Raw genomic sequence first — 22,430 nt, 5'->3', positions numbered from 1 at the left:
AGCAGACACTGCTATAATCCCCAGCACAGACCTCTGTGGCCTTTGGCCCTCTGGCTTCACCCCGGGTTTAGAGAGCAGGATCTGGCTGGATGTAGTACTCAGTGGCCTCCTGATGTCTCCAGGAGCTTGTTTTAGAGTCTGCTCCTGGATCATGGGCACTTAGGACCAGGAAGCCCCAGAATTCCCCTGTTCTGAGCTCAGACTCATGCATTTATTCATCCTCCCAACAACCATACATTCATTGTGCCCTACACCGGGCTAGGTAATGGACTAGGGCCTGGAAACACAACAGGAACAAAAGACAGTCATGACTAGTAGGGAGCCAGTTTAGCCAACAGACAATGGAGTAAGTAAGCATTGGATGGTATGGGATCACTTAGCCCGGCTCGGATGGGGTGGGGAGAAGGAGTAAAGCCAGAGAAGTCTTCCTGGAGAAGGAAAAGCACAAGTTGAGGCTTAAAGAGTGAGAGTCTGAAAAAGCAGGGAAAGGGCATTCCAGACTAATGGGAATAGCATATGCAAAGGCCAGAAAGCAAGAAGTATCTCCCATCAGCCTCCCTGATGGAAGTGTCCTTCATCATTCTCTGAGCTTCTCTTGACAACACTGGACAGCCCAATGCAATGTTTTGTTTCTTCATTTCCCCCAAATCCCCTACTGTCCTGTGTTCATTGTAAATCACCAGAGCCATGGTCTGAAATCTTTTCTGGTTCCATCCTCTTGGGTTCTTCCCATTACACAGAATTCCTTGAATCTCATGGGTGAGCTTCACTGCTCAGTGCCTTCAGCCCGGTGACTGCCACTGCCTCAAATGTCCCTGCTTCCCTCTGTTCTGTAAGTAAACTTCCTTGTAGCAGGAAGCCAGGCCCTATCCCTGCCCCAAGAGCACTGCTTTCTTTCCTTCTTGAATGTGATTTTCTAAGGCCTTCTGTCACCTGCTTGGGTGCCTTGCAGGGGTGATGTGCAATTTAAGACTTCTCTCTTCTGAACAGGCCTTGGATCGCCTCAGGCAGAGCCCCACTGGGCAGAGATCACCTGATCCAAATGTCAGCTGCAAAAATGTTTTCTGCTTCTCTTTGCCTCAAATATGCGGTCAGCTCCTGTCATTCTCTCCATCATTTCAAAATGAATCTCATTCCACAACAGCCTTGTCTTTGAGCTCCACCTGAGCCTATGGTGAACCCTGGCTTATTCTTAAAAAAAAAATATATAGTTCCCTGGAATGTCTCTTTTAGAAAAATCTGTTCCTGGCTTCTCTGGGCTGGCTAGTGCCCAGATTTCCCACTTACTCTTTTTTGTTTCTTCATGTTTGCCAACAAACTGCCCTGGGTTTGGCTCCTTGCCCAGCTGACTCTCAGGGTCACCTCCCATCTCTCCTGAAAATAGGAGGTACATTTCTCTGCACCACTGGCAACCAGGTGGCCAAGCCTAGGGCGGCTCAGTATTTCTCTTTGCACCCACTGCTCCATCCCACACACTCTAACTTGTGACTGAATTTTCTCTCGAAAACCAGCACATTGTATGTTTTTCCTTTCTTCCTTTTATTTGTTAAAATGTACCTCCCTCAGTCCCTGCAGGGTGCCTGTCCTTTGCCATTTGTTTAAGATTTGGGTCCTTTTCTTTCTTGGCCCCCTTCTTTCTCTCTTGGGTGAAGTTTCTGCCTGTGTTCCTTGTATGAGGCTGTTCAAAGGAGCACAGATCTGTTTTCTTTAAGATTCTGAAAAATTGCAATATGTAGGAAATTCATTCTTGGGTCATTATTCCTAAACCCACTTTCTTCTTCTTCTGACATGAGTCAGCCAGGGTTTTAGTTGAGATGGTGATGATAATGATGGGATTTTTAAAAAATGTTTATTTATTTTTGAGAGAGAGAGAGAGAGAGGGAGAGAGACAGAGCACGAGCAGGGGAGGGGCAGAGAGAGAGGGAGACACAGAATCCTTAGGCTCTAGGCTCTGAGCTGTCAGCACAGAACCTGATGTGGGGCTTGCACCCATGAACGTTTAGATCATGACCTGAGCCAAAGTCAGACACTTAACCTACTGAGCCACCTGGGCATCCCTAATGATGTGATTTTTTGCTGTCAGCAAACCTTAAACTCATTGGTCAAGTTTTGAGATCTTTCTGTAACCTGGCAAAATGAAGAGGAAACATCGCAAAAAGGCAGGAAAGCAGTTGTCCTGCCACAAAGAGAGCCACACTGGCCTCTTGTCTCTCGGGCCAGTTTTCCTGGGCAAACTCTGTTTTTCCCCCACAAACCAACCCACTGTCCCCTTTGCACGTAACCATGAGAGAGTTGCCAGTGGTCTCTCCTTATTTGGAGGGTTGGTGGGAAGGGGTGTCAATGGCCCTTTCACCCTGTGCAGATCAGGATAGGGTTTGGATTAGAGACTGAAGTCATGGCATGGAGGGTCTGACATGTTTGACATCTGGCCCTTCAGAGATCTATCTCCTGCCCCAGGGAGAGGATTGTGACCTATAGATGCTGAGAGGGGTCGTCATGTTGAGCCTCAGAATGGGCTTGGGAAGACCTGTGGCCACCGAGAACTGCCCTTGTGCAAGAAACCATCTGCAAGCTTCCTGCCGTGCCCCTGGTCTGGCAGCACGTTTTCTTAGAGCCTATAAGCACACGATGTGTGCACTCTGCCCTGGGTACAGCCCTGCCGTAAAGTCCCCGGCAATGCCCTGGTGACCCGGCTGAGAGTGTGCCGCAGGCAGGTCTGTTGGGTAATAATTCTCCCATCCCCAGGACATGAGCTAGCCAAGCATGAACACAGCTTTCTCTCAGACTTGCCCAGAATTTTAGCTGTTATTCTCCTCCCAGAGGAGGCCATCATTCCCATGAACCATCCTGTTCATCCTGAACTCTGGAATTCCAGTCATTTCTGGAACCAAAATTGACTCACCTTGTAGAAAGCCAAAGGCCTAAGCCAGGAGGAGAGAACATTTGGATGCTTCCTTTTATGGCCTTCTGGGAGGGAGAGGAAGAGCAAATTGTGTGTGTGTGTGTGTGTGTGTGTGTGTGTGTGTACATATGTACACGTATGTGTGTATATATAAAGTCCATGTGTTAATTGTGCATGACAAGGGTCGCTAACGTGCAATATGGGGAAAAAAATCCATGTGCTTTTGAATCATGAGTCCACAAAGGTAATATGTGGTAAATAATAGGGAAACAGCTAATTTGAACTCCTGGTTCTCCAAAGCGGCCTCAAGGGCTGTTACAGGAACAGATGGGGCTTAGGAGGGAGGTGTGGACCTCTCCTCCCAATTCAACTAAGACAACTTTGTTTTATTTATTTTTATTTTTTAAGTGTATATATTTTTGAGAGAGAGAGCATGAGTGGAGGAGGGGCAGAGAGAGGGGGAGAGAGAGAATCCCACACAGGTTCAGCACTGTGAGTGCACAGCCCGACGGACATGGGGCTCAGTCCCACAAACCGTGAGATCATGGCCTGAGCCAAAATGAAGAATCAGATGCTTCGACTGAGCCACCCAGGCACCCCTAAGACAGCTTTGTTTTATATGTTGGGCATTCAGAGAAAGTTTTTTCTTGAAAAGAAAATGAAAAGGTTAGGGTTTTACTTTTTTTTTTTTTTTTAACGTTTATTCATCCTTGAGAGACAGAGTGTGAGCAGGGGAGGGACAGAAAGAGAGGGAGACACAGAATCTGAAGCAGGCTCCAGGCTGTCAGTACAGAGTCTGATGTGAGGCTTGAACCCTCGAACCGTGAGATCATGACCTGAGATGAAGTCGGATGCTTAACCGACCGAGCCACCCAGGTGCCCCTAGCATTCTCTTAAGGAAGGAGGGAGGGAGAGAGGAAGATAGGTCTGCAAGCAGACAGATAGGTTTGAAAACCAGGGGTAAAAGGAAGAACATCTCCCAGGCATTACGAGACCCGGGGGCTGCCAGTGTCTGTTTTGACTGTGTGAATGTGGGCAAATCGTTTTGCTTGTTGGGCTCTCAGCTCTCTTGCGGGAGATTAGTGGTGTTGGAACCATGCCTTCCTCACTGCCATGCAGTGCTGTTGTCAGGATTAAGAGAGATCACATGTGCAAGTGCGCTTCTCACTCGAGAAGTGCTTTGTCAGTATACACAATGATTTGTTATGTTTTCTCTCTTCCTTCCCCACAAGGAATTCTCCTCTCCTCCTGTGGGGATATTGGAGAGGTTGACCTATGGAACATCAGTGTCTCTGCCGCCATATACAGTCATTCAGGCTGGGCACTACACAAGGGTGCTCAGGCAAGGAGGGCAGGTGGGAGCTGAACTGTGGTTCGTGCTCTGTAAGCCACAAGACCTGGTTCAGGAAGGAAGTGGGGGGCCCTCTCTAATTTGCACTAAAGCATGTTGGGGCTAGCAGAGTCCCTGGCAGTGACATGCATTCTTTTCCTACGGAGGTGGAGTAAAGAGATCCAAGTATGAGTTTCCTGCTCTGCTCCTCACTGCTTGCCAGTCTTAGAACAGTCTGTGGGCTGTTCTGGGAGAAGGAGGAAAAGCCCGTTGGGCAGACATCTGTCAGCACCTTCAGAGAGGAGTTAGATTGCTCTGTGCTTCCTTTCATCTCCCATGGAAACTCCGGGGGATCTAGCCGAGCAGCCCTTGACTAAACAGGAAAGTGCTGCCCTCCTGAAATATCATTTACCCCTGTCCAGGTGGCAAAAATTTGAAAGATTGACAGCATTCCATGGGCAGGACTGTGGAAAAGAAGCTTTCTCCTATGTTGCCACGTGGGAGTATAGAATGATGCAGCCCCAGGTGGGGGGAAAATTTGTCTCTATCTAATGAAACTATGTAGACCCACAACCCCACTTCTAGGACCTCACCAGAGACATCTGCACAAATACCAAAACACATGCACAAGGTTATTTGTTGAAGTAATATTTGTAATAGTGAAAGATTGTCAGTCCACGGGAGATTGGTTGACCAAATTATGGTTGATCCATGAAAGAGTACTTTGCAGCCATTCAATAAGAAGAAGAACCAGGAAGATCTCTGTGCACTGATATGGAGGGATTTCTAGTGTTTATTGTGAAGCAAAGAAACAAGTGTATGTAGCAGTATTGTATACTACTTACATTTGCGGAAAAAGTGAAGGGAAATAAAAAATTCATATGTATGCTTTTTGCTTAACAGGGAAAACCAGAAACTAACGACAATGGTCACATGTGAGGTGTGGAGGGGAGACGGATAAGAGTAGGGCTTGTCTGCATGCAACTTTTTACCTGTTTTTGTCTTTTGGACAATTTAAATGCTTTATATTTTCAAAACTGCAAATTTTTTAAAAAAGGATTTCCAAAAAAAAAAAAAAACCTAAAATTGAATATAAGTAGAAACAAGCTGTGTATCAAATTGATTATCACACAGAGAGTAACTTTTGAACATATGCTCGGGTCATACATTTTTAACAGCTTTATTGAGTTAGATACCATAAAGCTCACCCATTTTTAAAGTGCACAATTCAGTGGTTTCTAGTATATTTACAGAGATGTGTGAACATCACCATAATCCAATATCAGAAATTTTTCATCATCCCCAAAAGGAAACTTCTACCCATTTGTAGTCACTCCCTTATCCCCTAAATCCTAGTCCACCACTGTAGGCAAACACTAATCTACCTTCTGTCTTCTGACCATATATCTTTAATGGGATACATTCTTAGAATTAAATCCACCCCCCCCCCAAAACAAAGCCCTTGAGAAGAAATCTTAAATTTAATGGTGGTGAAATTACTATTAAAATTTCTAAACGGTTACATATATTATAGAATAAGGCAGATACAATATTAATGTTATTCAGAACCAAGATTTTCACTAAGAAAAATGAAATCCAAATATAAAATACATGAAGGTAAAGAAAATCTTATATCTGAAATATGAATTGGAAATAACTATGTGAACTCATAAAAGAATTAATGTGTATTCTTGCTGTATCCACTGAAAAGGTTTAGAAGCTCTTTATAGCACTCCTGTGCCAATGAGCACACCTGGAATTTATATCCTGGTTTCTAAATACCATTCCCTACAAAAAGCAAACAGATCTCCTTGGAGCAATGTTTGATTCCAGATCTGGGTCAAGGAAAGTACAAGGTGATCCATGGACATCTTTTGTGCCAGAAAGCAAGGAAGTGCTCAGTGGAGGTCATATATAAAGAACTTTTGTCCCTGGAAAACTTGGAGACAATCTGAGCATCCCAAAGACTAGTGATGATAATGGATTATGACATGTTGAATTAGAAATGATAAAAACAATCCCTTAAAGATGCTAAATAATAACAATAAGAAGAGGAAGAGTGAGGGGGGCATGAGGAAACCTTTTCTTTATGGCAGAATGCCAGCTAATAAATGTAGAAGGAATGACAAAATTAGAAAATCACCATTTTACAACCTAGGATACTAATTGATTTAGGCAAAAATCATCAGTGGACGTTAAAAGCATTGGGTGAAACATGTTGAGCACAATGACGTGCACACGCATCACTTGTTTTTTTCAAAAATAGTTTATATTCTATACTTACTGTTACAAAGGGGAAAATAAACCTTTGCAGTGCAGGGATCTGGAGGTTGTCCCCTTAATCCATTGATCACACTTAGCAACACCAGTAGCAAGACGGGCTGACATTATGTGCCTCCAGATACAATAAGGTGTCTACAACATGACCCATGTACTATTGTTGCCACAAATGTTTAACTTAAATCTATTCTTGAGGAGACAATCAGAGAAATCCAAAGTGGGAAGCATTCTATAAGGCAACTGGCCTGGACTCTTCAGAAGAGGCAATATTGTAAAAAATGAACTATGATAAAAAAATGTTGGGGTGTCTTTTACGTTCAAAAGACTAAGTTGGGGGCATCTGGGTGGCTTAGTTGGTTAAGTGTCTGACTCTTGATTTTGGCTCAGGTCATGATTTCATGGTCGTGAGATCAAGCCCTGTGTCCATGCTGGGAATGGAGCCTGCCTAAGATTCTCTCTCTCCTTCTCCCTCTGCCCCTCCCCTCTCTAAAAAAAGAATAAATAAATAAAATAAACATAAGACTAAGGAATCATAACAACCAAATGAATTATGGGACTATTGATCAGATCTTAGCTTTTGAAAAAAGCTATGAAAGACATGGGACAATTGAGAATGTTTGAATGTATTGAAGATGGTGTTTTGGAACTATTGTTAATTTTTTCTTAGATGTAATGATGTTATGGGGTTATGTAGGAGAATATCTTTATTGGGAAAAATGTGTTCAAGTATTTAGCAGTGATGTGCTATGATGTCTACAAAATACTCTCAAATCATTGAGCAATAATAAATACAAGTAAAGACAGAAAGCAAACATGGCAAAAGATGAGTGTAAGTTAATGAGTGTGAGTGAAGGGTGATGGATGTTCAGTATTTCAGTTTTACAGTATTTCCATATATTTGAACATTTTCAAAATCAGTTACAGGGAGAACTGCTGGGCCAGGCCATCCCTCCTGCCATCTGCACATTTCCTGTCTCTTTACCAAGCTGAATCATCATCTCCTGTTTCTTCTCAGGTGAAGACCCCCTTGTGGATGATCAAAATGAACGAGATATCAATTCAGTCGCTGGTGTTTTAAAACTGTATTTCCGAGGACTGGAAAATCCACTCTTTCCTAAGGAAAGGTTTCAAGATTTGATATCTACTATTAGTAAGTATTTCCCAGGTGGAATGGTGGAATGATCAATTCCATGGCATATCTTTATTGAAGTTGTATGACGGGCTCATCATTATGTAGGAAGGAGGGATACTGAAAGAAGCAGTATGGTCCTTGTTCTCATAGAACTTAAAACCTGGCTGTAGAGATAACAGGATGATGTATAATGGAAAATGGCATGGTACAACCCTGGGTATGAATGGCGCTTAGAAGAGAAGAGGCAGAGGAAGACTTGGTTTTGCTTTAGGAGGAGCCTACCCAGAGTATCCTGGGAAGAGTTTGAGGACACACAGACCAATGGGACCAGCGGGAGGGTGTCCCAGCCAGTGCATGGTGCAAGAGGCTGGAAGGGTAAAATAGAGCAAGAGAGGAGAGACCTTGCAAGGATCTGGAGCTTTTCCCATTGGGTAATGGGGAGACATAGAGGATTTGGGAGTCAGGTCAGCAATATGACAGACAAGAAAAATGGTGAAAACAAGTTGACTGTGGGCTTCTTCCAATGTTACAAGCCATCAGAGTTCTCTTTCACAGGTATTTCTGTGGATGAAGGCAAGAGCCCAGTCTAGAGGCCTGAAGTAAAGGCACCTTGAGTATAAGATGGCCAAACCTAAGGCAACATTTTGGGAGTTTCTAAAAATAAACTTTTTAATATTATAATATGGAAATCTTAGTATTTTAGAATAAACTCTTTAATTGATTTACAGAAAATTGCCCCACACCCAGTGTTATTAGGGATGCTTCTCACAATGCTCTGAGAGATTTGCAGCCAGGAAAGGGCCGCTGGGGGTTGGAGACTTCAAGCTTCTTACCTGCCTGGTATAAAAGACCCTTCCTCTGCCCTTCTACCCTCCACACTACCTACTGCTCATCTTTCCAGATCCACTTCAAACTTCAAATCACCCTCAGAAATTCCAGGCCATGGGGGCGCCTGGGTGGCTCAGTCAGTTGAGCATCCAGTCCTTGATTTCGGCTCAGTCGTGAGATTGAGCCGAGTTGGGCTCTGCACTGGGCATGGAGCCTGCTTAAGATTCTCTCACTCCTCTCTCCCTCTACCCCTCCCCTGCTTACATGGGTATGCGTTCTCTCTCTCCCTCTCCCTCCCTCCCTCTCTCCCTCCCTCTCCCTCTCTCAAAAAAAGAGGAAAAAAAAGAAAAAGAAAAGGGAGAAATTCTAGGCCACAGAGGCCCAACCCTGTCTGAACCCCATGTCATGTGCTCAGCTAGTGTTTCTGGAAGCCCCATTAATCTATTTCCTGAGCATATCACCTGAGCAGACAAGGTTGTTGACCTCTGGTGCAACCTCATGACATCACATACCTGGGATCACACCTCGAATCACACCGCAAAAAAAAAAATCCCTTCTGATTTCCCTGCCAAATCCTGTGGTTACTTCAAGGAGAAAAATTTCAGAGGTCTATCTTCCTCCTAAACAGAGAGATGGGGCCTCAGTCTCAGAAATGTTTGTAGAATACACTGACAACCTATAATTTAGTACCATTGTTTTGCTTTCATTGTATCTATATTTATGTTACCTCCTAATTATAGCAAGCGTTCCTGGTTTCTCATTTACAGGGGGAGGTAAACTTTCCTTTATGAGTAAATGTATTTAAGAAAAAAATGTAATTAAGTGGAGATGGTACTAGGGCAGTGATGACTGAAGCTGAGCCCATGGAGCAGCCTCTATAAAGGGCAATGGAATCACTGAAGGTCCGAGAACTTTTAGTTCTGCGGGAGGCTTGGGCAAGGCTTCTCAGTGCCAGACTTCGAAGACAGGCTACAGTGTGCTGGGCAGAGTCGAGAGACCACCGGTGCGTACAAAGGCCCGGGGGCACGAAGGCCCTCTGTGAGAGGACGATGGTGGATAAGGCAGCCTGGCACAGAGTTTCTCGGTGGGGGCAGTATTGGCATTTAGGGTAGTGCAGTGCCTTGTTGTGTGTCCCATGCACTCAGGACACTTGACGCCTTGGCCCTTGGATCCGAAATGCCAATAGGGCCCTCCAGTCACTGTGACAACCCCAAAGAATGCCTCATAGATTTGTAAATGTCCAGAAGTGTGCACTACCACGTCATTTGAGAAACATGGCTCTGTATCATCTTCAGATACTTGAGGAAGGGGCAGCAGCTAAGCAGTGAGGCAGGCAAAGTTGGTTGAAGCCCTACGGTGAAGGGCCTGGGATACAGAGGAGAAACAAGAGAAGTTGCATCTTTTGTAAAGTTTATTTATTTATTTTGAGAGAGGGTGCATGAGCAGGGGCAGAGAGAGAGAGAGAGAGAGAGAGAGAGAATCCCAAGCAGGTGCTGCACTGTCAGTGAAAAGCCCGATGCGGGGCTTGAACTCACGAACCGTGAGATCATAACCTGAGCCGAAACCAAGAGCCGACGGTTAACCGACTGAGCCACCCAGGCACCCCAAGAGAGGTTGCGTTTTAAAAGGAACACGCTGACAGAATGTGGAGGTTGGAGAGAGGGGCTGTGAGAAAAACATGTTTCCTGAGAAAGAATCTGGCACAGGCTCGTGCACCAGCCCTGCAGACAAACATCAGAGCTCTGGGGCTCACTCTCTGCACCAGCTTTCCCTCTGCACACCCTCTCCACAAGGCAGAGCCCACAAACCTCTTCTCTTTACCAAGCCCAATTTGCTGCTCCCGCCCCTGGCCTGACTGATAAAAATACCAATGTCTCTGCCTAGGACTGACCTGAAAACGGGGGTCAGAGATAAGATCACAAGCATCTATCAGGCCCCTTGGCCAATATATAGCTCTAGAGTTGGTTATTTAGTCCACCCTCATTTCTGGCCTACTCTGTGCCGTGCCTGTGATGCATGCAGCTGGTGTTCATAAAGGGGTTAAAGAAACATGGTCCGTGCCTGTGTCAGGACTCACAGGTGTCAGGTGACAGAAGCTCAGCTGACACTAGCTTCATTCATAAAAGGGAACGTGTAGACTCACATTCTTGCTCTGAGTGGCCAGGTCAGGGTCACATATCAATCCCCTTGAACCATGTGGACTGAGCACATGTGGGCTGTACTTGGCTCTCTGAAGATGAAAGACACCCCAAAAAGCCCCTTTATGTTACAGAACTGGAGAACCCAGCTGAGAGGGTGCACCAGATCCAGCAAATCCTCATCACCCTTCCCCGCGTGGTCATCGTGGTCATGAGATACCTCTTCGCTTTCCTCAACCAGTGAGTTGCCCGGCCAAGGGGGGGCCCCTCTTTGCCTCAGCCCTGGCCTCCTTTGGGAGGGGATGTCCTGAGGCTTCTGCAGGTGCAGCTCTTCCTAAAACACAACATGGAACCCTCCTGGACTTGAGTAGAGCCCTCAAAAGAAAGAACCCACGGGGGGGAAGATTCACCTTTCTCAGGTGACTTGTGAGTACCTCCTTTCTTGTAGCCTCTCGCAGTATAGTGACGAGAACATGATGGACCCCTACAACCTGGCCATCTGCTTCGGGCCCACCCTCATGCACATCCCTGATGGGCAGGACCCTGTGTCCTGCCAGGCACACGTCAACGAAGTCATCAAAACCATCATCATTCATCATGAAGCCATCTTCCCCAGCCCCCGGGAGCTAGAGGGACCTGTGTATGAAAAATGCATGGCTGGAGGGGAAGAATATTGGTAAGATTCCATTCCTCTTAATATTATTATTATCATCATCACTGTCATTTTTGCTGTTGAGCAGGAACAGTGAGAAACCCTTTGATTTTCTTACTGCTTTATAGTCTTTACTCCCATATGCATTTCTCATTTGAGCTTTGCTGCAGCCTTATACCAGAGATAGTTGCATCAGCCAGGACTCTCTTGGTTTGTAAGGGACAGAACTACAACTCAAACTGGGTTAAGCTAAGTGGGAATTTATTGATTTTCTTTACTTAACTAAAAAGTCTAGGATTATGACTTCAGGTGTAGCTGGATTCAGGGGTTCAACTGTTATTATCAGGAATTGGTCCTGCAATCCCCAGCCCCTGGCTCTGCTTTCTTCTGCATTGGCTTCATTCTCAGGCATCCTCTCCTTGGTGGCTTCGGGAAGACATATGGTAACTCCAGATTTAGAGAACATTGTCTCAGCATCCCCAGTGGAAAAAGACCTTCTCTTTCCCAAGGGTCCCAACATAAATCCAAGAAGTATATCCCCTTGCTGAGGCTTGGGTCTGGTGAGCTAATTACATTAGTTAGGAGATATTAAGCTGTCAATGGCCAGGTGTGTCTTAAGCCCATCCGAGGCAGCGGGGGGCTAGATAATAATCCTCACCTCCACCTCTTGAGAAACAACTTCTCTTTTCCAGACAAAGTGAGTTCACATTCTTTGAGAGCTTCAGGCCAGGTCAGCAGTTGATAGTCAGGTACCTCTGTCTACCTGGTGCTACATGAGGTCTTAGGAGAAAAATTTTAGAACCTAATCAAAATCAGGGCTGGCCACCTTCCCCAGACTAAGACCTTAAAATGTGGTAAAGATAGGGCATATTTTTAATGTGGAAAGGACAGGAGATTCAGAACACCAACTGACAGAGACCAGTCAAAGGGTTCCTATTCATTCTTTATACCCATTCCTGCACAACACACAGCTGTATATTTAGGTATTACCCACACTGCTTTCAGCTAGGTGCCTACAGGGGGGTTTGTCTTTGGATTATCAAAGCATTCCTGAACTCTTGATTCACTTCAAAGAAGGGAGACATTGCAGCCCCTTTGTTTCCCACCCTGCGCCCCATAGAGATACGGGCCCCGCTGTCTTGTAATCACAGCTCTGTAGTAACCTTTATGTGAGGCTCCAGGAGCAGGTCTGTCCCTGTTCTCTAACAGAAACATTAAACAGCCAGCAAGCGTACTTTCTGGACAAAGAGAAGCTTTTCACGCAGCGTTTGCAACCATTCCTAGTTCTCTTTTCTTGCTGCAATGTGTGTAATTAGTGTTCTGGGAAGCGTCCTAAAGATCGGTTGTACCTACCGAAGAACAATATACGATAACCATACTTGCCTCAGTCCCGTTTGTGTCTCATGAGAAAGAAAAACTATTAGTTACATTGGAAACATTTGCAAAGCCAAAAGGGGGGATTTGGCTGAGGGTCTCCTTGTAGTGGACAACATTCATTCATTCAACAGTTGGACAAATGGGTGTTGAGTGTCTGTCCTGGGCAAGGCCCTGGGCAGGGGGGCAGGGATGCAACCTGAGCAGGATTAACCCCTGATGCAGGAAGCTCCAGTGGGGGAAGAAATAGGCAGTTCCAGAAGTGAGGCTCCTTGAGCCCATGTAGCGAGGTCAGGAAGGGCTTCCTGGAGGAACCTTAACTGAGACCTGTGGGATGAACTGGAGTCAGCCAGGTGAGGCATGGGCGAGGAATGTTCTGGGCTTGGAGCCTTCAGTAAAGTGGAAAGTGGTTCCATGTGGCCAGAGTGTTGCTTGTGCCAAGTGAATGGTGAGGGCGGAGGCTCCACAGGCCAGCAGGAGCCAGGTTATGAAAGGTCTTAAACAAGCCACTGTGCAGAGTCTGGACCTTATCCAGGAGGCAATGGAGAATTTTCATAATGAAGTTCGTATTTTTTCAAAAGGCACTGCAGATGTCACCTCCTCTAAGAAGCCTTCCCTGACCACCCTATGCAGGTCCCCTCAGCCGTTCTTGTCTCTGCTCATTTGTTCCTACATAACACATCTCAGCTTGTAGCAGTTTTCTTTCCTGGCCCACAAGGGCAGAGTCTTACCCATCAATACGTCTCTCCTACCTCCCACAGTGCCTGGCATATATTAGGACTCCATCAATGACTTAGTTAAAAAAAACCTGACTAGGTGAATAAACCCTGGCCTGAAGAAGCTTATAGTCTAGTGAGGGGGTAGCGGCTGGTGAAATTGTCCCAGTGCATTAATGACCAAGTCTGACAGGCCTGGATTCAGGCTACCCACTCCCACGCCCATCATGGCTGCCAGCCTGCTTCCACTAGCTGGACTGGTCTGGGATTTTGCACACAGCATCGTGAGGCACCCGGAGGACCCAGCACCTTGTGAGGTGGACCCACGCCACCTCTCTCGGGGTGTCACCTCCTCTGCGAGACCTAGAACCAGGCTAGGTGAATGTCTCACGGTACCTCCACAATTCCTTTCTGTTCTGGCCCGTGGTCCTTCCGAGGACAAATGCCAGGGTTTTATGGTGCCCTCTGGGTCTTACAGAACACCTAGGAATTGATAGCCCAGCAAATTCCAGGGCTGGGGGAAGCTGGAGGAGGGTATTCAGGATAGCTTTCCATTGAGGGGGCTGGGAGTGGTTTCCTGTTAGGAGTGTCCATGGGTGGTTAGATGGACAAGACAGGACGGTGCAGGCCTGGGCCTGACCTGGGTTAAATGCAGAGGTGGGCTTGGCTGGCACTTACGGGATGCTGAGGACAGTGTGAGGGTGCAAAGCCCAACAAGTCCCCTTCTCGTGTTTCTTTGCAGTGACAGTCCACATAGTGAGCCAGGGACTATCGATGAAGTTGACCATGACAATGGCACGGAGCCTCACACGAGTGACGAAGGTGAGTGAGGGGGAATCTGGGGCCAAGGAACTCACTTGGGGCCTCTCATGCTGCCTCGTGCCTGCCCAGTGGCTCGGCTGGCCCGCACACCCCCTCCAGCCTTGCCAGTCAGCACCTTGTCCTCTAGAATAGAAGGGGGCTCTGAAAGACATTGGACACATGTGCACCTCCATTCACCATACTCCTACTGGCCTGTCTCCTCCCTTTCTGTATCCTTCCTGGCCCGAATATAAATCCTAAGTGACAAGAGTTTGCTATGTAGGAAGCATGCTTTGTCCCCTGTCTCTCCCCAACCAGGGATCTGTTCTGTATCCAGCCTGTGCTAGGACTTGAGGTACTTCAATGAAAGACACATGGGTCACAGAGGAGCTCCCAGTCTCGTTACCTGACACATAGGGAGCAGCTCCCCATGACACACAGAAATTACGCCCAATGACAGCTGTGTCCCCAGTGTGGGGATGCCTCAAAGATGAAGCTGAGCAGTGATGGCCCAGGGGAGTGTTGGAGGGAGAGAGGGAAAGGCTGGCCTGGGCTTGAGGGATTCATTGGACCCTTCCACCTGATGGATAAGGAGAAGGAAAAGATAAGGATAAGGAGAAGAAAGTTGGGGAAACTGGACCATGTACACAAGCAATCTGGATAATACGGGCCCAGTGCCAGTGAATCCATTAGATAGAATAGACAGTGGCCAGGGCCCATGGTACTTTTAAGGACCCCTGAAAATGTTTTGGTTTCATTTAAAATAATGAGAAAAAAGGAATATGATCCATCGTGGATTGTATTCATCTTTATACCAATGCAATTGTAAAATATAATTTTTAACTTTTTTTTTTAACATTTATTTATTTTTGAGACAGAGAGAGACAGAGCATGAACGGGGGAGGGGCAGAGAGAGAGGGAGACACAGAATCGGAAGCAGGCTCCAGGCTCTGAGCCATCAGCCCAGAGCCCGACGCGGGGCTCGAACCCACGGACCGCGAGATCGTGACCTGAGCTGAAGTTGGACGCTTAACTGACTGAGCCACCCAGGCACCCCTTTAACTTTTTTTTTAATGGAGGAAGGGACCCACGCAAGAAGCAAAAGTGCTTGGGCCTCACAAAAGTCATAACACAATGCTATGTAGACCAAGCATAGCCCTCCTTTCTCCTGGTGATGGTTTTACTTTTTTTTTTTAATCCTTATTTAACGACTTTCTTCTGGGCTTCTGTGTTTCCCTTTGGAACAGTCCCAGGCCCTGTTGGCCACCATTTTTGCCAGGAGAGCTGGCACGTACTCAGGGGTGGTTTCTGGGAGCTGGTGAAAGAGGCAAGACTGATAGGGCAATTTTCACATTCTGGTAGGACTGTCACACTTGCTAATGACAAATACTCCAACTCAAAGTGACTTAAGCATTAAAGGCCTCAGATCATACACCAGAAAAATCCCAGGTTAGGTATAGCTTCAGGCATGGCTGGATCCAGGAGCTTAGTTGGTCTTAGGATTTTGTCTCCATCTTCCTGTTCTGCTTCCCTCTGTGTTGGCTTCATTCTCAAGCAGGATCTTCCTGCATGGTGGTCTTTAGCATTTCCAGGCTTTCATTAAAGTCCCAGTGGAAAAGAGCTTCCTTTTCATCATGGTTCCAAGAAAGCTCCTGGGGTAGAGTCTCATTGGACTGCCTTGAGTCACATGCCCAGCCAAAAACCAATCACTGTGGCCCAGGAGGGAGCCCACGGGTCAGTCCTGAGTCACAGGTGTGGAAGAACAAATCTAGGTATAGTGTTCATCTCTGCCAGAATCCTCAGAGGCCAGAGTTGTCCTGAGCTGAGGAAAATGTCCTGCAGAACCTTTGTGGGGAGATGTGAAGGCTGCCACTGTCTGCATGTTGGCAGTGATTTGCTTTCCTCTTTCCTTCTTTTCTGTCTCCTGTCCTACCACCTCTGGCTCTCCCTCTCCCTTCTTGTTCTGTCCATCTGTTGCTTTATTTCTGTGTGTGTGTGTGTGTGTGTGTGTGTGTGTGTGTGTGTGTGTGTGTGTAGCTCCCTCTTGCTCTAGATCTTGCTCTCAGTCTCTCTTCCTCCACTGGGGGAAAACATCTCTCGTCCAATGAGATAGATGATTTTTCAGAATTAAGATCTGTTGGGAATGCTGCCGGTGGAAGAAGATGTGTCTACAGGAGATGGGTCAGGTGCCTTGTGAGGACCCTCACAGCCCACCTTCCTGGGGGCTGAGGTCACTTCCAGTCATCCTGTGCATGCTGAATTTCTCCACAGCTCCTCGGCCTGGGAGGTGGAAGGCTGCTGTGGGCACTGGGTAGGAGGAGGGACAGAGAGAACAGTCTTGCTGGGCATCCAGGCAGCAGCCACAGGGCATTCCCAGCAGGCTCCACCCCACGCCAAGAGCACTCCCTCAGAAAATGCTGCCTCACTCCTCCCAGAGTAGAGGCACACAGTATCCCTGGAGTGGGGTGAGACAGCTTCTCGTCTGCTTCCCCAGAAGCTCCCTTCTGTTGTTCCTTGTCAGGCTGCTGGTTTCTGAGAATGACAAGGGCAGGAAGATCATCCTGGAAGGTCAACAGCCAGCTTCAGGAGAGCCAGGTTCATGCTCCCTGCAGGTTCTCACTGTTTCCTGTGTGGTCATGGTGGCGGCTGCTGAATCAGGAGCATCCTTTGGAGGAAAATTAAGTGCATTTCCTAAATGTTTACATGCAAGCCTGCCCCAATCAAATCGGTCACCCAAGTACTGAGTTGCAGGAACAGTTAAGGAGGTGCTAGACTCTGAGAAAGGAAGTCTGGATTTGAAAGTCAGAGAGAGGCCTTCATGGCCCTGTGAACTTTGACGAGCCATGTAACCTCAGACCTCAGTTTCCTGACATGTAAGATGGGAATGACGGTAACAAGAGAGTTGTGACCTAGGTTACAATGAGGTTACATATGCAGAGAAGCTTAGCACAGTGTCTGGGACAACTAGGTGATAGGAAACATTAAGACTGTGTGTTCAGTATAAATCCTTTCTAATTCTGATCAAGAATCTGAGTCCAGGGGCACCTGAGTGGCTCAGTCGGTTAAGTGTCTGACTCTGGCTCAGGTCATGATTTCATGTGGGTTTGAATCCCGCATCATCTCTGTGCTGACAGCGTGGAGACTGCTTGGGATTCTCACTCCCTCTCTCTCTCCGTCTCTCCCTCTCTGCCCCTCCCACAGTTGCATTCTCTCTCTCTCTCTCTCTCAAAATAAAACCCCTGATTGTGAGAACTAAGCCAAATGAAAACATTGAGGCAGCCTGTCAATAGCATCTTTATTAATTGGATGCTAAATGAGGAACTGGGCTGCCAGATAAAGAAACTACTAAAATCAGTAACAGAAACATGATCATATAGTTACAATATGTCAGTTTTCAATTATAACTGCACCATTATTCTCTCACTGATACTTTCCTAAAATTCTCCCAGTTGACTTCCACTCCTTGCCCTCCATCTACATCTGGAAAGCCATTAAGCCGTTAGCTCTTTGGATTGTATTGGGTGTCCATAAATGGGCTTTAGGAAATCTATTACAGGCAAAATTTCCTTTCTTTTGGAATGTGTGCCTCTGGGAAGAGGTGCATGGTTTTCATCAGATTATTCTAGGCATCTACTAGAAATCAGGGTAAGATTTCGATTTGCTTGCAGTTCATGATATTTCCTTTAATAATAATAATTTTTAAAAAGGCCAAGCGTACATAAAAGTGGAAGGGAGTTTTATATAATACCTGTCACCTAGTTTCTACAATTGTTACCATTTTGTTATATTTGTTTTATTGTGTATCTATCAATCTGTCTTATTTTAATACATTTCAAAGTGAATTACAGCCATCAGTACAGTCTCCCTCCAAAGATGTTAGCATGCAATGCTGCACACAACAGGGGTCAGCATCGTTTATGGTTCTATTTTTCAAGTAAAATTCCATACGCTGAAATGTATAAATCTTAAGTGTATCATTCCCTGAGTTTTTACAGATGCAGAAACTTGTGTAACTCAAACCCCCACCAGCATATAGAACATTTCCAACACCCTAGAAAGTTCTTTCATGCATTTTCCTGCTCAGTCCCTTACTCCCAAAGCCCAAGAAGCAACCACTGACCTGAAAATTTTTTTCATCGTAAGTTAGTTTTGCCTGGTCCAGAACTTCATATAAATGGAATTGTGCAGAATAGTGTCTTTTGATCTGGCTTCTTTCATCTGGCATGATGTTTAGAGATTCATGCACATTGTGGGTATTAGGTGAGGTTTTGACAGCATTAAAATGGTGTCACCATCAGTTACCACACAAATGCCCGATTCTGCCTGAATTATGGTCACCCATCTGGAAGAAATAAAGAACAACAGAAAAAGAAAGCATCAGCTCCTTCATTGCTAACTTGGCTAGTGTTCCTAAGCCCTAGTGCAGAGATGGTCAGCTGTCCCGTACCACGTGGCTTAGACCCAGAACCTAAGGAGGACTCTCCCTTCCTCTTTTATTTTAACCATTTATTGAGATATAATTCACATACCATACAATTCTTCCCTTTAAAGTATACCATTCAGCGGCACTAAATGTAGTCACAGATACATGCAACAATGACCACAGTCAGTTTTTATCACCACAGAAAGAAACCCCAAGCCCCCTAGCCATCATTTCTTACCTTCCCTGCCAAAAGCAACCACTAATCTACTTTCTGTCTCTATGGATTTGTCTCTTCTGGACATTTTGTATCGGTGGAATCATGCCATATGTGGCCCTTGTGTCTGGGCCACAGTGTTTCATTGAGCACAGTGTTTTCCAGGGTCATTTTATTGTTGCAGGTGTCTGGAATTTATTCCTTTTTGTGGCTGAATAATGTCCCATTATATGGGTACACCACATTTGGTTTCTCTTTTTGTCAGTTGACGGACATTTGGGTTGTTTCCACTTTTTGGTTGTTATGAATAATGCTGTCATAAACATTTGTGTACAACTTTTGTGCAAACATACGTTTTTATTTTTCTTGGGTATACACCTAGGAGTGGAACTGGATAGCTCTACATTTAGTCATTTAAGGAACTTGCCAGAGTGCTTTCCAAAATGACTATTCCATTTTATATCACCACCAGCAGTGTGTGATCTTTGTCAACACTTATTGTTCTCTGACTTGTCAATTCTCGCCATCCTAGTGGGTGTGAAATGGTATCTCATCGAGGTTTTAATTTGAATTCTCTCATGACTACTGAGGCTGAGCCTCTCCTCATGTGCTTGTCAGTTATATATCTTCCTTGGAGAAATGTGTCTTCAGATCCTCTGCCCATTTTAAAATTTGGTTATTTGGTTTTTTATTATTGAGTTGTAAGCGCTCTTTATATATTCTAGATATAAGTTCCTTATCAGCTGTATGATTTTCAAACATGTTCTGTTTGAAACATGGGCCTTTTGGGGCGCCTGGGTGGCGCAGTCGGTTAAGCGTCCGACTTCAGCCAGGTCACGATCTCGCGGTCCGGGAGTTCGAGCCCCGCGTCAGGCTCTGGGCTGATGGCTCAGAGCCTGGAGCCTGTTTCCGATTCTGTGTCTCCCTCTCTCTCTGCCCCTCCCCCGTTCATACTCTGTCTCTCTCTGTCCCAAAAATAAAATAAACGTTGAAAAAAAAAAAAAAAAAAAAAAAAAAAAAAGAAACATGGGCCTTTTCACTTTCTTGATGGTGTCCTCTGAAGCATAAAAGTTTTCTGATTTTGATGAAGTCTAATTCATCTGTTTTTTTTTTTCTTCTGGTTGCTCATGTTTTGGTGTTACATCTGAGAATCCTCAGCAAATCCAAAATCATGAAGATGTACCCTATGTTTTCTTTCAAGAGTTTTAGGTTTTAGGTCTTACGTTTAGATAATCCATTTTGAGTTAATTTTTGTATATGGCGTGAGGTAGTGGTCCAACTCCACTCCTTCTTTGTGTGTCGCTATCCATTCGTCCCACCACCATTCGTTTTAAAGATTATTCTTTCCCTCATTGAATGATCTTGGCTCCCTTATACAAAAATCAGTTGACCATAGATGCAGGGCTTTCCTCCTGGACCTCTAGTTCTAGTCCACTGAACTATATGTCTATCCTTGTGCCAGCATCACACTGTCTTGATTACTGTTACTTTGTAGTACGTTTTGAGATTGGGAAGTGTGAATCCTCTAATTTTCTTCTTCTTCTTCAAGATTTTTTTTGTGGCTATTATGGGTTCTTTGCAATTCCATATGAATTTTAGAGTCAGCTTGTCAATTTCTATAGAGAAATCAGCTGGGATTCTAATCGGGATTCAGTGTGTAGACCAGTTGGGGAGTATTGCCATCTTAGCAGTGTTAAGTCTTCTGATCCACCTGTCACACATCATTTCAACTCAGCCTCAGTTTCCCCATCTGTAAGATGAGGATAGTATTGCAAATATTCTTGTGAGGAGTAAATGTGATAATGTAAGTAGAACACTTAACACATGCTAAAAGCTTACTTTGTTCATGCAAAGTAATATCAAGTGTCAACTCATCCCAGGGAACTGTTCTACAAGTGGGAAAATTGCAGGTTATAAAATAAAAATCCCTGTCCTAATGGAGCTCGCATTCTCGTAGGAAGGATCTACAACAAACAGGTTTGAAAATAACATGTGCACGTACGTGTGTGCACGTGCACGCACACACACACACACACACACACACACACACAAGTTCAGATTGTGCTAAGTGCTATGAAGAAGAAGAAAGCAAGGGAAACTGTTAGCGGTTTGACATTTGGTACTTTGGTAGTTGAGGGTGGTCAGGAAGGGCCTTGCTAAGGCAATGAAATTTGAGTACAGACCTGAATGAAATTAGGAAATGGCACACAATGGTCAATAAATATTTGTGGAATGTGAAAGAATGCAAATGTCTGAGAGAAGGTATTGCAAGGAGAGGCAATAATAACCAGTGCAAAGGCCTAGTGGCAGAAAAGGTTTGGCATGTTTTGAAAGCATCAAGAAGCCTCTATGAATGCTTATGCTGTGGTGTTTAGAGATGAAATGTACTGATGTCTGCAACTTTAAAGTTGATTAAAAAAATAAGATGGGCAGATGGATAGATGGACGGAGGGATAGATAAAAGGATGGATAGATAGGTGATAAAGCTAATACAATAAGCTGTTAATGTAGGACTTAGGTGGCAGGCATATGCATGTTCACTGTAAAATTCTTTCAACTTTGTGTTTGAAAAACATCAGAATACAGTGTTGGCTTACATCAGAGTACAGAAGGCTGGTGAGGCCGTGCAGACCGGGTGAGGAGACACAGCGGTAGGAAATTAAGCTGCAGAGGGCTCCAGGCTCAGAGCACGGAGGGGCCTCAGCAGCCCTGAGAAGACTTGGGTTTGGCTCTAAGCACAGTGGGAAGCCTTTAGAGGGATTTGAATGAGACAGTTTCGTGATCTGATTAGGATTTTAAAAGATCCCTCTGGCTGCTGTGTCTACCAAGCATGAATGAAAGTGGGGAGGCCAGGCAGAGGGACAGTAGTGGTCTGGACCAGGGCAGGGGCAGTGGAGATGGCGAGACGGGTCCGATTCAGGGGACACTTCAAAGGAGTTGCTTATGGATTGGGTGTGTGATGCTTAAGAGCAAGGCTTTGTCCCAAGCAAGCTGGCAGCCCGTTCTATTTCCTGAGATGGAGAAGACGAGGGAATTAAGTAAGTTTGGGGAGGGGTGTGTGGGAGAGTGACAGGGGGGAGAGTCACATATTCTATTTCAGGTCTGATAAACCCAAATAAGAGACTTCCTAATAAATGGTGGCTATTATTACTTTTTCTACCACACACACTTACATAATGGCATCTGCAAACACACGTGCCTTCTCTCAGCTTATGGCTCAGCTCTACTCCTCCTCTTTTCTTCTTTTCTTCTCCTTATATTTTCCCTTCCTCCTTCCCCCCCCCCCCCGCCACTCCCACCTCCAGACCTCCCCCAGTGACTGCTGGAGGCTCTGGAGATGAGGAAGGCAGGAACCAGAAACCCAGGCAGCCCCTCCACGCCCCTCCTGGTATGAGCAAACCTCTTCTGCTTTATCAGTGTGGGGAACTGGGCTCAAAGGAAGCCGCTGGGGTGGAACCCGAGAGCACACAGTCCTCTGGGTTCATTCAGCTCCTGATCTTGCAAACCCTCTGGCCTTTTTTGCCTCTGTGGATAGGCAGGCAGACGGGTTACCAGGCAGTGCTAGCCCATGGCTGGTGTGAGATCCAAAGATGCAGCCGAGAGAACAGAGATCTCCCATTTTACTGAGAAGCTAACTCTG

At 45.6% G+C, this 22,430-nt stretch overlaps 1 protein-coding gene across 7 annotated transcripts in view; it reads left to right on the top strand.

Moving 5' to 3' along the window:
- Nucleotides 1–22,430, top strand: part of SRGAP3 (SLIT-ROBO Rho GTPase activating protein 3) — a 261,324-nt gene that overhangs the window by 223,175 nt on the left and 15,719 nt on the right. For all 7 annotated transcript variants that reach the window (XM_045493636.1, XM_045493635.1, XM_045493640.1 and 4 more), the window contains 4 exons: nt 7,528–7,662; nt 10,745–10,850; nt 11,059–11,286; nt 14,095–14,174. In XM_045493636.1, the coding sequence (XP_045349592.1) occupies nt 7,528–7,662; nt 10,745–10,850; nt 11,059–11,286; nt 14,095–14,174 (549 nt within the window). The remainder of the gene's footprint in view (nt 1–7,527; nt 7,663–10,744; nt 10,851–11,058; nt 11,287–14,094; nt 14,175–22,430) is intronic.

This window comes from Leopardus geoffroyi, chromosome A2 (assembly GCF_018350155.1).
Source record: "Leopardus geoffroyi isolate Oge1 chromosome A2, O.geoffroyi_Oge1_pat1.0, whole genome shotgun sequence".
Taxonomy (NCBI): Eukaryota; Metazoa; Chordata; class Mammalia; order Carnivora; family Felidae; genus Leopardus; species Leopardus geoffroyi.
This window is presented reverse-complemented; position numbering and strand designations above follow the sequence as displayed.